The sequence below is a fragment of the Neoarius graeffei genome, chromosome 5, assembly GCF_027579695.1.
Source record: "Neoarius graeffei isolate fNeoGra1 chromosome 5, fNeoGra1.pri, whole genome shotgun sequence".
Lineage (NCBI taxonomy): Eukaryota > Metazoa > Chordata > Actinopteri > Siluriformes > Ariidae > Neoarius > Neoarius graeffei.
This window is the reverse complement of record NC_083573.1, coordinates 92439406-92452675: the sequence shown is the minus strand read 5'-3', so window position 1 is coordinate 92452675 and position 13270 is coordinate 92439406. Positions and strand designations below refer to the sequence as shown.

Sequence of the window (13270 nt, the reverse complement as noted above, 5' to 3'; positions counted from 1 at the left end):
GTCAATTTAGTCACCAGTTAACCTAACCTGCATGTCTTTGGACTGTGGGGGAAACCGGAGCACCCGGAGGAAACCCACGCGGACACGGGGAGAACATGCAAACTCCACACAGAAAGGCCCTCGCCGGCCCCGGGGCTCGAACCCAGGACCTTCTTGCTGTGAGGTGACAGCGCTAACCACTACACCACCGTGCCGCCCGTAGTTGTGGATGAGACTCTTTATTTTCTCAGATGGTAAAGCTGCCCATTCTTCTTGGCAAAAAGCCTCCAGTTCCTGTAAATTCCTGGGCTGTCTTGCATGAACTGTGCGTTTGAGATCTCCCCAGAGTGGCTCAATGATATTGAGGTCAGGAGACTGAGATGGCCACTCCAGAACCTTCACTTTGTTCTGCTGTAGCCAATGACAGGTCGACCTGGCCTTGTGTTTTGGATCGTTGTCATGTTGGAACGTCCAAGTACGTCCCATGCGCAGCTTCCGGGCTGATGAGTGCAAATTTGCCTCCAGTATTTGTTGATAACGTGCTGCATTCATCTTTCCTTCAACTTTGACCAAGTTTCCTGTGCCTTTGTAGCTCACACATCCCCAAAACATCAGCGATCCACCTCCGTGCTTTACAGTAGGAATGGTGCTCCTTTCATCATAGGCCTTGTTGACACCTCTCCAAATGTAACGTTTATGGTTGTGGCCAAAAAGTTCAATTTTGGTCTCATCACTCCAAATTACCTTGTTCCAGAAGTTTTGAGGCTTGTCTCTGTGCTGTTTGGCGTATTGTAGGCGAGATACTTTGTGGCATTTGCTTGGTTTTAACAGAGCCCCTGATTTTCCATTTGTTAATCACAGTTTGAACACTGCTGACTGGCATTATCAATTCCTTGGATATCTTTTTGTATCCCTTTCCTGTTTTATACAGTTCAACTACCTTTTCCCGTAGATCCGTTGACAATTCTTTTGCTTTCCCCATGACTCAGAATCCAGAAACGTCAGTGGTTGGATGAAAGATGCGAGAGTCTGTCTGGATCCCAGAAACTCACTCAGCTTTTATGCACACACACTGATTACAAGCAAACAGATCACAGGTGAGGACGTTACCTTTAGTAGCCATTCAAACCCATTTATGTCAACTTCTGTGCATGTTATCAGGCCAAAATCACCAGGGTATGTGAACTTTTGATCAGGGTCATTTGGGTAGTTTCTGTTGTCATTATGATTTAAAAAGAGAAAATACAGTCGTTTGACAATAAATGGTTTCACCCAACCACTAAGCATGAGTGGAAAAGATGTTTTTGTGTTATCATTCATATTCTCTGAAAAATGGTCAAAGAATCATAGATTCTGCCAGGGTATGTAAACTTATGAGCACAACTGTATTTATCAGGGTGTTCTAGCAATCTTTACAAGGATGATGATGTACAGTGGTGCTTGAAAGTTTGTGAACCCTTTAGAATTTTCTGTTTCTGTATAAATATGACCTAAAACATCATCAGATTTTCATATAAGTCCTAAAAGTAGATAAAGAAAACCCAGTTAAACAAATGAGACAAAAAATATTATACCTGGTCATTTATTTATTGAGGAAAATGATCCAATATTACCTATCAGTGAGTGGCAAAAGTATGTGAACCTCTAGGATTAGCTGTTAATTTGAAGGTGAAATTAGAGTCAGGTGTTTTCAATCAGTGAGATGACAATCAGGTGTGAGTGGGCACCCTGTTTTATTTAAAGAACAGGGATCTATCAAAGTCTGAGCTTCACAACACATGTTTGTGGAAGTGTATCATGTCACGAGCAAAGGAGATTTCTGAGGACCTCAGAAAAAGCGTTGTTGATGCTCATCAGGCTGGAAAAGGTTACAAAACCATCTCTAAAGAGTTTGGACTCCACCAATCCACAGTCAGACAGATTGTGTACAAATGGAGGAAATTCAAGACCATTGTTACCCTCCCCAGGAGTGGTCGACCAACAAAGATCACTCCAAGAGCAAGGCGTGTAATAGTTGGCAAGGTCACAAAGGACCCCAGGGTAACTTCTAAGCAACTGAAGGCCTCTCTCACATTGGCTAATGTTAATGTTCATGAGTCCACCATCAGGAGAACACTGAACAACAATGGTGTGCATGGAAGAGTTGCAAGGAGAAAGCCACTGCTCTCCAAAAAGAACATTGCTGCTCATCTGCAGTTTGCAAAAGATCACGTGGACAAGCCAGAAGGCTGTTGGAAAAATGTTTTGTGGAGGGATGAGACGAAAATAGAACTTTTTGGTTTAAATGATAAGCGTTATGTTTGGAGAAAGGAAAACACTGCATTCCAGCAGAACCACCTTATCCCATCTGTGAAACATGGTGGTGGTAGTATTATGGTTTGGGCCTGTTTTACTGCATCTGGGCCAGGACAGCTTGCCATCATTGATGGAACAATGAATTCTGAATTATACCAGCAAATTCTAAAGGAAAATGTCAGGACATCTGTCCATGAACTGAATCTCAAGAGAAGGTGGGTCATGCAGCAAGACAACGACCCTAAGCACACAAGTCATTCTACCAAAGAATGGTTAAAGAAGAATAAAGTTCATGTTTTGGAATGGCCAAGTCAAAGTCCTGACCTTAATCCAATGGAAATGTTGTGGAAGGACCTGAAGCGAGCAGTTCATGTGAGGAAACCCACCAACATCCCAGAGGTGAAGCTGTTCTGTACGGAGGAATGGGCTAAAATTCCTCCAAGCCGGTGTGCAGGACTGATCAACAGTTACCGCAAACGTTTAGTTGCAGTTATTGCTGCACAAGGGGGTCACACCAGATACTGAAAGCAAAGGTTCACATACTTTTGCCACTCACAGATATGTAATATTGGATCATTTTCCTCAACAAATAAATGACCAAGTATAATATTTTTGTCTCATTTGTTTAACTGGGTTCTCTTTATTTACTTTTAGGACTTGTGTGAAAATCTGATGATGTTTTAGGTCATATTTATGCAGAAATATAGAAAATTTTAAAGGGTTCACAAACTTTCAAGCACCACTGTAGATTGGGCTCCTACACTGAACTAGAGAGATAAAATAATCAAGCTGATCCACGGAAACACAAAAGCAGAGCTCACGAGTTAACAGCATGAAACTGGTTCCCCGGCCGTGAAGTTACAATGAGCCGTGATAACGTCTCCGTCCTGTTTCACCAATCCGCAGGTCTTTAAACAGGTTTCTGTGGATCTTTGTGAACGATTTACCTGGAAGAGAAGAGCAGGGAGGATTGGGAATCGAGCTGCTGTGGTTTGTTTACACCCGATACTAAAACTTGTAGCGTCCTAGCAAACATTGCAAACGTGTACAAAAAGCCCAAAAAGTCCTTCTTACCCAGGCATAAACAATACAGGATTTATCTTATAGTGTCCTTATCTGCAAATCTTTAACCCAGCCACATATAAAAAGTTCTACACTCCATGCTCTTCCAGGTTTTCATCTGTTTGTCCGTGTAGAACGACGTTTGCAGCACCAGGTAATTTGAGATGTCAGGGAACTCAACGAATAGATAATTTTCCAACTTGTAGGAATAACCCTTCTTTGTTAACGTGTATGGATCTATCCCATCGCAAAGAGCAACTTTCTGAAGGTATCTTGATCATGTATTGGCCTATAAACTGCAAAAATAGTCGGAGACGGTTTCACTAGATCTTTAAATAACAGCAGCCAGATTGGTTTCCCCGACCACCACTTCATTAACCAGAAATAAACGCACAAGCAAAAGTCACATGACTGAATACAACCTACGGGGATGGCCTCCTCAAACCAGAGTTCAGCAAGTGACATCAAATCAACATGGCTGCTCAGAGCATGACCAGTAAACCAAGTAACACTTCTTTCCTTTAAACAAATTACACTGTATATACAAGTATTAGGGGCGGCATAGTGGTGTAGTGGTTAGCACTGTCGCCTCACAGCAAGAAGGTTCCGGGTTTGAGCCCAGCAGCCGACGAGGGTCTTTCTGTGTGGAGTTTGCATGTTCTCCCCGTGTCTGTGTGGGTTTCCGACGGGTGCTCCGGTTTCCCCTACAGTCCAAAGGCATGCAGGTTAGGCTAACTGATGGCTTTAAATTGACTGTAGGTGTGAATGGTTGTTTGTCTCTATGTGTTAGCCCTGCGATGACCTGGCGACTTGTCCAGGGTGTACCCCACCTCTCTCGCCCTTAGTCAGCTGGGAAAGGTTCCAGCTTGCCTGCGACCCTGTAGAACAGGATAAGTGGCTACAGATAATGGATGGATGGATACAAGTATTAGCTTTAAATCAATCAACATACAGACCTATTCGCTTGGTAAATCGATAACACTGACTCTACAGTTCTCTGTTTTGAGAAGGAAAATACACACCACTCATCGCAGTTAGTTGGCTAGCTTGTTGCTAATTGAACACCTTGAACAACAAGGTGGCCACGCTTTTTCTCCACTTTGTAGCTTGAATGAACAGAGGTTGAAAATGATGTACTGTAATTCCCACTTCTGAGATAAGTCGAATGCAGGATTAAGCAGTGATGTGAGTTACAGTAACATGGTGGTATAGTGGTTAGCACTGTCGCCTCACACCAAGAAGGTTCTGGGTTCGAGCCCAGTGGCCGACGAGGGCCTTTCTGTGTGGAGTTTGTATGTTCCCCCTGTGTCTGCGTGGGTTTCCTCTGGGTGCTCCGGTTTCCCCCACAGTCCAAAGACATGCAGGTTAGGATAATTGGTGGCTCTAAATTGAGTGTGAATGGTTGGTTGTCTCTATGTGTCAGCCCTGTCATGACCTGGCGACTTGTCCAGGGTGTACCCCGCCTTTCACCCATAGTCAGCTGGGATAGGCTCCAGCTTGCCTGCGACCCTGCACAGGTTACGTGATTATGGATGTTGGATGGATGTGTGTAAAATCTATTTTACAGAATGGCAAAAAAGGTGGATATGGGAAACTAGAGGTGTAAAACTACATGAATATCTTTATCTGTATGTGTTTCGTGTCTGAAATATCCGTACTGTATAACATGTATCCATGTTCAGATTTAAACTTAAACTGAAGTGGTTTCAAGTTTTTTTTTCACTCCAATTCATAAATGAGCTCAAGTAGAGATGTGCTCAGAACTATTTTTATTTTATTTTTTTAAATCCCACTCACATTTCATTATTATTTTAGTTTGATTTTTGTTGGCTCATCTTGTCTCATCTCATTATCTCTAGCCGCTTTATCCTTCTACAGGGTCGCAGGCAAGCTGGAGCCTATTTCATGCCAAATATTGGCTCATTTGAAATTTCATGACAGCAACACATCTCAAAAAAGTTGGGACAGGGGCAATAAGAGGCTGGAAAAGTTAAAGGTACAAAAAAGGAACAGCTGGAGGACCAAATTGCAACTCATTAGGTCAATTGGCAATAGGTCATTAACATGACTGGGTATAAAAAGAGCATCTTGGAGTGGCAGCGGCTCTCAGAAGTAAAGATGGGAAGAGGATCACCAATCCCCCTAATTCTGCGCCGACAAATAGTGGAGCAATATCAGAAAGGAGTTCGACAGTGTAAAATTGCAAAGAGTTTGAACATATCATCTACAGTGCATAATATCATCAAAAGATTCAGAGAATCTGGAAGAATCTCTGTGTGTAAGGGTCAAGGCCGGAAAACCATACTGGGTGCCCGTGATCTTCGGGCCCTTAGACGGCACTGCATCACATACAGGCATGCTTCTGTATTGGAAATCACAAAATGGGCTCAGGAATATTTCCAGAGAACATTATCTGTGAACACAATTCACAGTGCCATCCGCCGTTGCCAGCTAAAACTCTATAGTTCAAAGAAGAAGCCGTATCTAAACATGATCCAGAAGCGCAGACGTCTTCTCTGGGCCAAGGCTCATTTAAAATGGACTGTGGCAAAGTGGAAAACTGTTCTGTGGTCAGACGAATCAAAATTTGAAGTTCTTTATGGAAATCAGGGACGCCGTGTCATTCGGCCTAAAGAGGAGAAGGACGACCCAAGTTGTTATCAGCGTTCAGTTCAGAAGCCTGCATCTCTGATGGTATGGGGTTGCATTAGTGCGTGTGGCATGGGCAGCTTACACATCTGGAAAGACACCATCAATGCTGAAAGGTATATCCAGGTTCTAGAGCAACATATGCTCCCATCCAGACGACATCTCTTTCAGGGAAGACCTTGCATTTTCCAACATGACAATGCCAAACCACATACTGCATCAATTACAGCATCATGGCTGCGTAGAAGAAGGGTCCGGGTACTGAACTGGCCAGCCTGCAGTCCAGATCTTTCACCCATAGAAAACATTTGGTGCATCATAAAACGGAAGATACGACAAAAAAGACCTAAGACAGTTGAGCAACTAGAATCCTACATTAGACAAGAATGGGTTAACATTCCTATCCCTAAACTTGAGCAACTTGTCTCCTCAGTCCCCAGACGTTTACAGACTGTTGTAAAGAGAAAAGGGGATGTCTCACAGTGGGAAACATGGCCTTGTCCCAACTTTTTTGAGATGTGTTGTTGTCATGAAATTTAAAATCACCTAATTTTTCTCTTTAAATGATACATTTTCTCAGTTTAAACATTTGATATGTCATCTATGTTCTATTCTGAATAAAATATGGAATTTTGAAACTTCCACATCATTGCATTCCGTTTTTATTTACAAGTTGTACTTTGTCCCAACTTTTTTGGAATCGGGGTTGTCGACGGTGAAAGATCTAGACGACCACAGTGTGGGTGATGATGATAAAACGAGTTGAGGATGTACCTGAGGTGCAGCTCCAGGTGGGAGTAGAGGAAGCGCAGTAACGCTCGTCTGGCTGTGATTTCTGCGTGACAGTCGTTCACAGTTAGGCCCTGGTCACTCAGATACTCTCCGTTAATGCACTTAGTGCCTGTAGCCAGCGCTACCACTTCAGCCTGTCTCACATCCAGCCCTAGAAAAAGCACAGGAAATAGAGAAATCTGTGAAATCTACATAAAAACACTGATCCTATTAGAGCTGGAGTTTTATTGACAGTGGCATCTCAGACAATTATAGATAATATACATTTATACATAATATGTCATATTTACGATATAAAATCTATAAGATAAACTTAAGGAAAGTTTTACAACAGTTGGTCAAGGCAAGACAAAGAACAGAGAAAGATAATAAAGACATACTAGTAATAAAAGTACAACTAAAATATAGATTAATTGTAACATTACTGTAAATACTTACACACTTTCACTGTTTGGAACCTTGTTACTCCTTCTTTAATGCAAAATTAATATACGCTGCTAGTCAAAAGCTGAAAATCTGGTGCTAATAATGTTTGAAAACACTGTTATAGTAAAATAAACAACAACATGGTGTTGATATTACATTATATTACGTGGATACAAGTGTTTTACTGGGAAATACACCACTCATATGTATTTTTCATACGAGCTCCATCCGGGACATGGAGAACCAAAACCGTGACATAAATCTCTCTATATATCACTTGTGAGGAAATTGATGAATTGTTTTGATAAATTTGGGTCCTTTTTGTTTGTGAATGTGTCGATACAATAAAAAGAAAATCACATGTTGGCTTGAAGATATGATGTTTATCTTCTCGTGTTGAAAAACTTGCATTTTTCATACGAAATACATCACGGATCTGATTGACGTTTAAATAATATTGGCTGGTGTTGAGAATGGAATATATCTGATATACCATGAAAAAAAAATCCAGCCAAAATTATTATTATACATACACACTCTTTTCCAGTTTTTCGATGTCCATTGGTATGTTTTTCTCGTGTAAACAGAAGTGAACCATCAGGGCCTTCTCGGTGTTCATCTCATTATCTCTAGCCGCTTTATCCTGTTCTACAGGGTCGCAGGCAAGCTGGAGCCTATCCCAGCTGACTACGGGCGAAAGGCGGGGTACACCCTGGACAAGTCACCAGGTCATCACAGGGCTGACACATAGACACAGACAACCATTCATACTCACATTCACACCTACGGTCAATTTAGAGTCACCAGTTAACCTAACCTGCATGTCTTTGGACTGTGGGGGGAAACCAGAGCACCCGGAGGAAACCCACGCGGACATGGGGAGAACATGCAAACTCCGCACAGAAAGGCCCTCGCTGGCCCCGGGGCTCGAACCCAGGACCTTCTTGCTGTGAGGCGACACCGCTAACCACTACACCACCGTGCCGCCCATATCGGAATTTCAAATGTTATATTTAATTTGTTTCATTATTTCATGATAATTATTCTCTTCTAATTCTAATTTGGCCTCATTTTCTATCAAATGTGCTTCAGAAATGAAAGCGTTACTGTCCTGAAAACATTAAAATCGAGTTATCCAATTAGATTTTTTTGTTTGTTGTTTCTAGGCTGAGAAGAGTTTAGAGCTGCTCACTCATTGGTTCGGACTTCATTGCTGGGACAGAAGGCCATGGCAGTGTATGTTTATGTAGGAAGTGACAGATGAATTAACCAATCAGATTTTGATTTATAGTGGGAGGGACCGAAAATTTATCACCCTCTGCCTTCTTGAACCCCAACGTGAGCTTAACCACGAGTCGGCACCGTCAGCGCAGCAATGAAGTCACCTTCCAGCCGGTGTAGCTTTCATCAGTAGTGTTAGCAAATGCTAATAAAGCGGTCAAGCCAGTGGTATCAAGAGCAAGTAGCACAGGCTAACGACAGAGAAACTAAGATTTCTCTCTCCAGACTCTTCTTCCACGCTACACGCTCGCTACAGTATTTTTCACTCAAACTTAAGTATACATTTCTCTGTGTAATTTACTTAGTTACTTTTAAAATCAACATCGACAGCTACACACAACGGAGCGACCTGGCAGCCTGCCGCTAAACGCTTGTAAAATCCTTTGCCCTGATGCTTTTTTGGTGTCTGGTTAAGTTTTATCTGAGCTCAAGTCCCAGCTCTAATAGTAACGGTTCGCCACTGTTTGTAAATATGCGTGAAGAATATCTAATGAAGTTTTGGTAGCCTTTCAGGTGTTCAACACGTCTTTCTCTTTCCCAGCGAACAAAGAAATGCTTCTGTGCATGTGCGGCAGAAAACTCTCTCATTGGATATTTGCATCAGCTCTGACGTGATGTCATGTTGCGCGAGCCAGACATTTGGTTCTCACATCTGGCCCACGGACTGCCTATTGGGGTTCGATGCTATAGTGTCTTTAGTAAATAAGATAGAAAAAACAGTTTGTTACCCAGAAAGTCCATGTCAGAAAACTTAGTGACAGCGTTACAAATTTCTGACATTGGAGACTCCTTCTATAAATGCTAAACAAACATGTCCTAATAGAAAAGTTCACCATATCAACAATTACATTTGTCATTAAATCAGTTTACATCGTGCGTCTTGTAGGCTTGTGCTACAACCCACACTAATATACAACATTGCTTGAACAAACGCATTATTTTTTGTTTGTTGAGGACTTGTCTGGAGAGAATCTATTGGTCATGTGACTGCAGCGCACAAAGCATTTTAATTTCTAGATTTTTACACACTGCAGCAACACCAAACCCACAACACCGGCACAAACGCAGCTCCACCTTGTCCCGAACCTGAATCCCACTCATACAACTCATGCAGGAAAGCAAGCCTTTGTGCTGAATTTGAAAACAATGAAAAAGGAGCACAGGATTGTCAGGCTCAGCATGTGCAGACCTCAAAATATAAAGCAGAAAATCTCTCTCCATCACATGAGAAATTCAGGGTTCACTGACTCCCTGAGACCTGCAGGCGAGAGGCAACATATGAGCTTTTATCAGGCAGAGCCCATGCAGGATTGGAAGCCATGGCCTCTGAGCCGTTGGCACGGCGAGCCAGCAATAACAATAATAAAAGATAATATTGAGGCAGGGTTAAAGGCGGTAAAGGTTAAAGCTTGGGTTGTTGAGGGGGAAAGAGAAAAGAAGAAGAAGAAAGGAGAGATGATTCAGTCTAAACCATCCAGGCTACTATGAAATTCAAGAGAAGCTCCATACTGATTCTGATGAGCTGTCAAACATGGAGCTGAAGAGCAGGCAGAGTGTTAACAGGATTGTGTAAAGTGTTAAACGAATGAAAGCAGCTGAAGATATTAACATGCTCATGAGCTGAGAGAACAGCGGGAACATGGTTAAAGACAGCATGAAAGAAATTTAATCATGTAATACATTTTGTGTGTGTGAGTAATATACAGTGGGGCAAAAAAGTATTTAGTCAGTCACCAATTGTGCAAGTTCTCCCACTTAAAAAGATGAGAGAGCCCTGTAATTTTCATCATAGGTACTGTATACCTCAACTGTGAGAGACAAAATGAGAAAAAAAATCCAGAAAATCACATTGTCTGATTTTTAAAGAATTTATTTGCAAATTATGGTGGAAAATAAGTATTTGGTCAATAACAAAAGTTCATCTCAATACTTTGTTATATACCCTTTGTTGGCAATGACAGAGGTTAAACGTTTTCTGTAAGTCTTCACAAGGTTTACACACACTGTTGCTGGTATTTTGGCCCATTCCTCCATGCAGATCTCCTCTAGAGCAGTGATGTTTTGGGGCTGTCGCTGGGCAACATGGACTTTCAACTCCCTCCAAAGATTTTCTATGGGGTTGAGATCTAGAGACTGGCTAGGCCACTCCAGGACCTTGAAATGCTTCTTACGAAGCCACTCCTTTGTTGCCTGGGCGGTGTGTTTGGGATCATTGTCATGCTGAAAGACCCAGCCACATTTCATCTTCAATGCCCTTGCTGATGGAAGGAGGTTTTCACTCAAAATCTCACGATACATGGCCCCATTCATTCTTTCCTTTACACGGATCAGTCGTCCTGGTCCCTTTGCAGAAAAACAGCCCCAAAGCATGATGTTTCCACCCCCATGCTTCACAGTAGGTATGGTGTTCTTTGGATGCAACTCAGCATTCTTTCTCCTCCAAACATGACAAGTTGAGTTTTTACTAGGGCTGAACGATCTATCGTTTTTGACCGAAAATCGCGATCTCAGACAACACGATTTTGGGATCGTTAAAGCCGCGGTTTTTCTCAGTGCTCCTAAACTGACCCATGTTTTGTTTCGTCAATAAATTGTCCTCATTTTTTACACTACAGACAAAAAATTACGTTCAGGAAAGCCTTGTGGCACTCAGTGTGAAAGAATTTTGTGAATATCTCCTTCCGATTTCGTGTAAATCCCCATTGTTTGGAGGGAGCGCTGTGAGGAAAAAGTGCGCTTTCTCTGTCTCTGTGTCTGAGTGCGTGGGTGGGGGAGGGGCTGCTCGCTCTCTCTCACACACACAGGAGGGAGGGGCCCTGCAATAACAACTGCTACAGCCACTGCATCACTCTTATTTCCCACAGGGGAATTGTTGACTCTAGTTATAATTTATAATGCTTATGTACATTCTTTTACAAAAGTGCAATATTTTGATGCAGCTGAGCCATTGATCAACCTTTTTTTATGTCTGATATGTTGTAGATGGGAAAAGTAAAAGAAGCAAAAGTTTACTTAAGAAAGATGGCTCTCTTTTTATTTTAAGTTATTATAAATTTGTGTTGGAGTTTACCCCAGTGAACGAGAGGGTCGCCTCTCTGCACCTTAGGATTGGGAAGAGGGCTCTTGCTGTTGTTTGTGCCTACAGGCCAGAGGTTTGTCCATAACAAACACCATATTCGAGCATAGGGGTGTCCATAAGTGCACATGGCACCAGGACACCTTAGGTCGGAGGTCGATGATCGACTTTGTAGTCGTTTCATCTGATCTCCGGCCCTATGTCTTGGACACTCGGGTGAAGAGAGGGGCTGAGCTGTCAACTGATCACCACCTGGTGGTGAGTTGGATCCGCTGGCGGAGGAGGAAGCTGGACAGACCTGGCAGGCCCAAACGTATGGTGAGGGTCTGCTGGGAACGTCTGGCCGAGCACTCTGTTGGGGGGGGTCTTTAACTCCCACCTCTGGTAGAGCTTTTCCCAGCTTCCGAGGGAGGCGGGGGACATTGAGTCTGAGTGGACCAGGTTCTCTACCTCCATTGTGGATGCAGCTGTTCGGAGCTGTGGCCGCAAGGTCTCCAGTGCCTGTTGTGGCGGCAATCCCCGAACCTGGTGGTGGACACCAGAAGTAAGGGATGCCGTCAAGCTGAAGAAGGAGTCCTATCGGGGCATGTTGACCTCCGGGACTCCTGAGGCAGCTGACGGGTATCAGCAGGCCAGGCGTGCTGCAGCTCGGGCAGTTGCGGAGGCAAAAACTGGGAACTGGGAGGAGTTCGGGGAGGCCATGGAGAAGGACTATCGGTCGGCCTCGAAGAAATTCTGGCAAACCGTCCGGCGCCTCAGGAGGGGGAAGCAGTACTCTGCCAACACTGTTTACAGTGCGGGTGGGGAGCTGTTGACCTCGACTGGGGACATTGTTGGGCGGTGGAAGGAATACTTTGAGGATCTCCTCAATCCCACTGTCATGTCGTCCACTGAGGAGACTGAGGCTGATGACTCAGAGGTGGACTCGTCCATTACCCAAGCCAAAGTCACTGAGGTGGTTTGCAAGCTCCTCGGTGGCAAGGCACCGGGGGTGGATGAGATCCGCCCTGAGTATCTCAAGTCTCTGGATGTTGTGGGGCTGTCTTGGTTGACATGCCTCTGCAACATCGCGTGGCAGTTGGGGACAGTGCCTCTGGAGTGGCAGACTGGGGTGGTGGTCCCTCTTTTTAAGAAAGGGGACCGGAGAGTGTGCTCCAATTATAGGGGAATCACACTTCTCAGCCTCCCAGGGAAGGTTTACTCCAGGGTACTGGAGAGGAGAATTCGACCAATAGTCGAACCACGGATCCAGGAGGAACAATGCGGTTTTCGTCCTGGTCGCGGAACACTGGACCAGCTCTATATCCTTCATAGGGTGCTCGAGGGTTCATGGGAGTTTGCCCAACCAGTCCACATGTGCTTTGTGGATCTGGAGAAGGCATTCGACCATGTCCCCCGTGGTATTCTGTGGGGGGTGCTTCGGGAGTATGGGGTTCGGGGCTCTTTGCTAAGGGCTGTCTGGTCCCTGTACGAACAGTGCAGGAGTCTGGTTCGCATTGCCAGCAGTAAGTCAGACCTGTTCCCAGTGCATGTTGGACTCCGGCAGGGCTGCCCTTTGTCACCGGTTCTGTTCATAATTTTTATGGACAGAATTTCTAGGCGCAGCCAGGGGCCGGAAGGAATCCTGTTTGGGAACCACAGGATTTCATCTCTGCTTTTTGCAGATGATGTTGTCCTGTAGGCTAACCAGGACCTTCAGCATGCACTGGG

General features: G+C 43.9%; 1 protein-coding gene across 1 annotated transcript in view; it reads right to left on the bottom strand.

Annotated features, from left to right (window-relative positions):
- The window catches only part of adarb2 (adenosine deaminase RNA specific B2 (inactive)), a 190792-nt gene that overhangs the window by 51656 nt on the left and 125866 nt on the right, over nt 1-13270 (bottom strand). The window contains exon 4 of the mRNA XM_060922521.1: nt 6760-6928. Within this exon, the coding sequence (XP_060778504.1) occupies nt 6760-6928 (169 nt within the window). The remainder of the gene's footprint in view (nt 1-6759; nt 6929-13270) is intronic.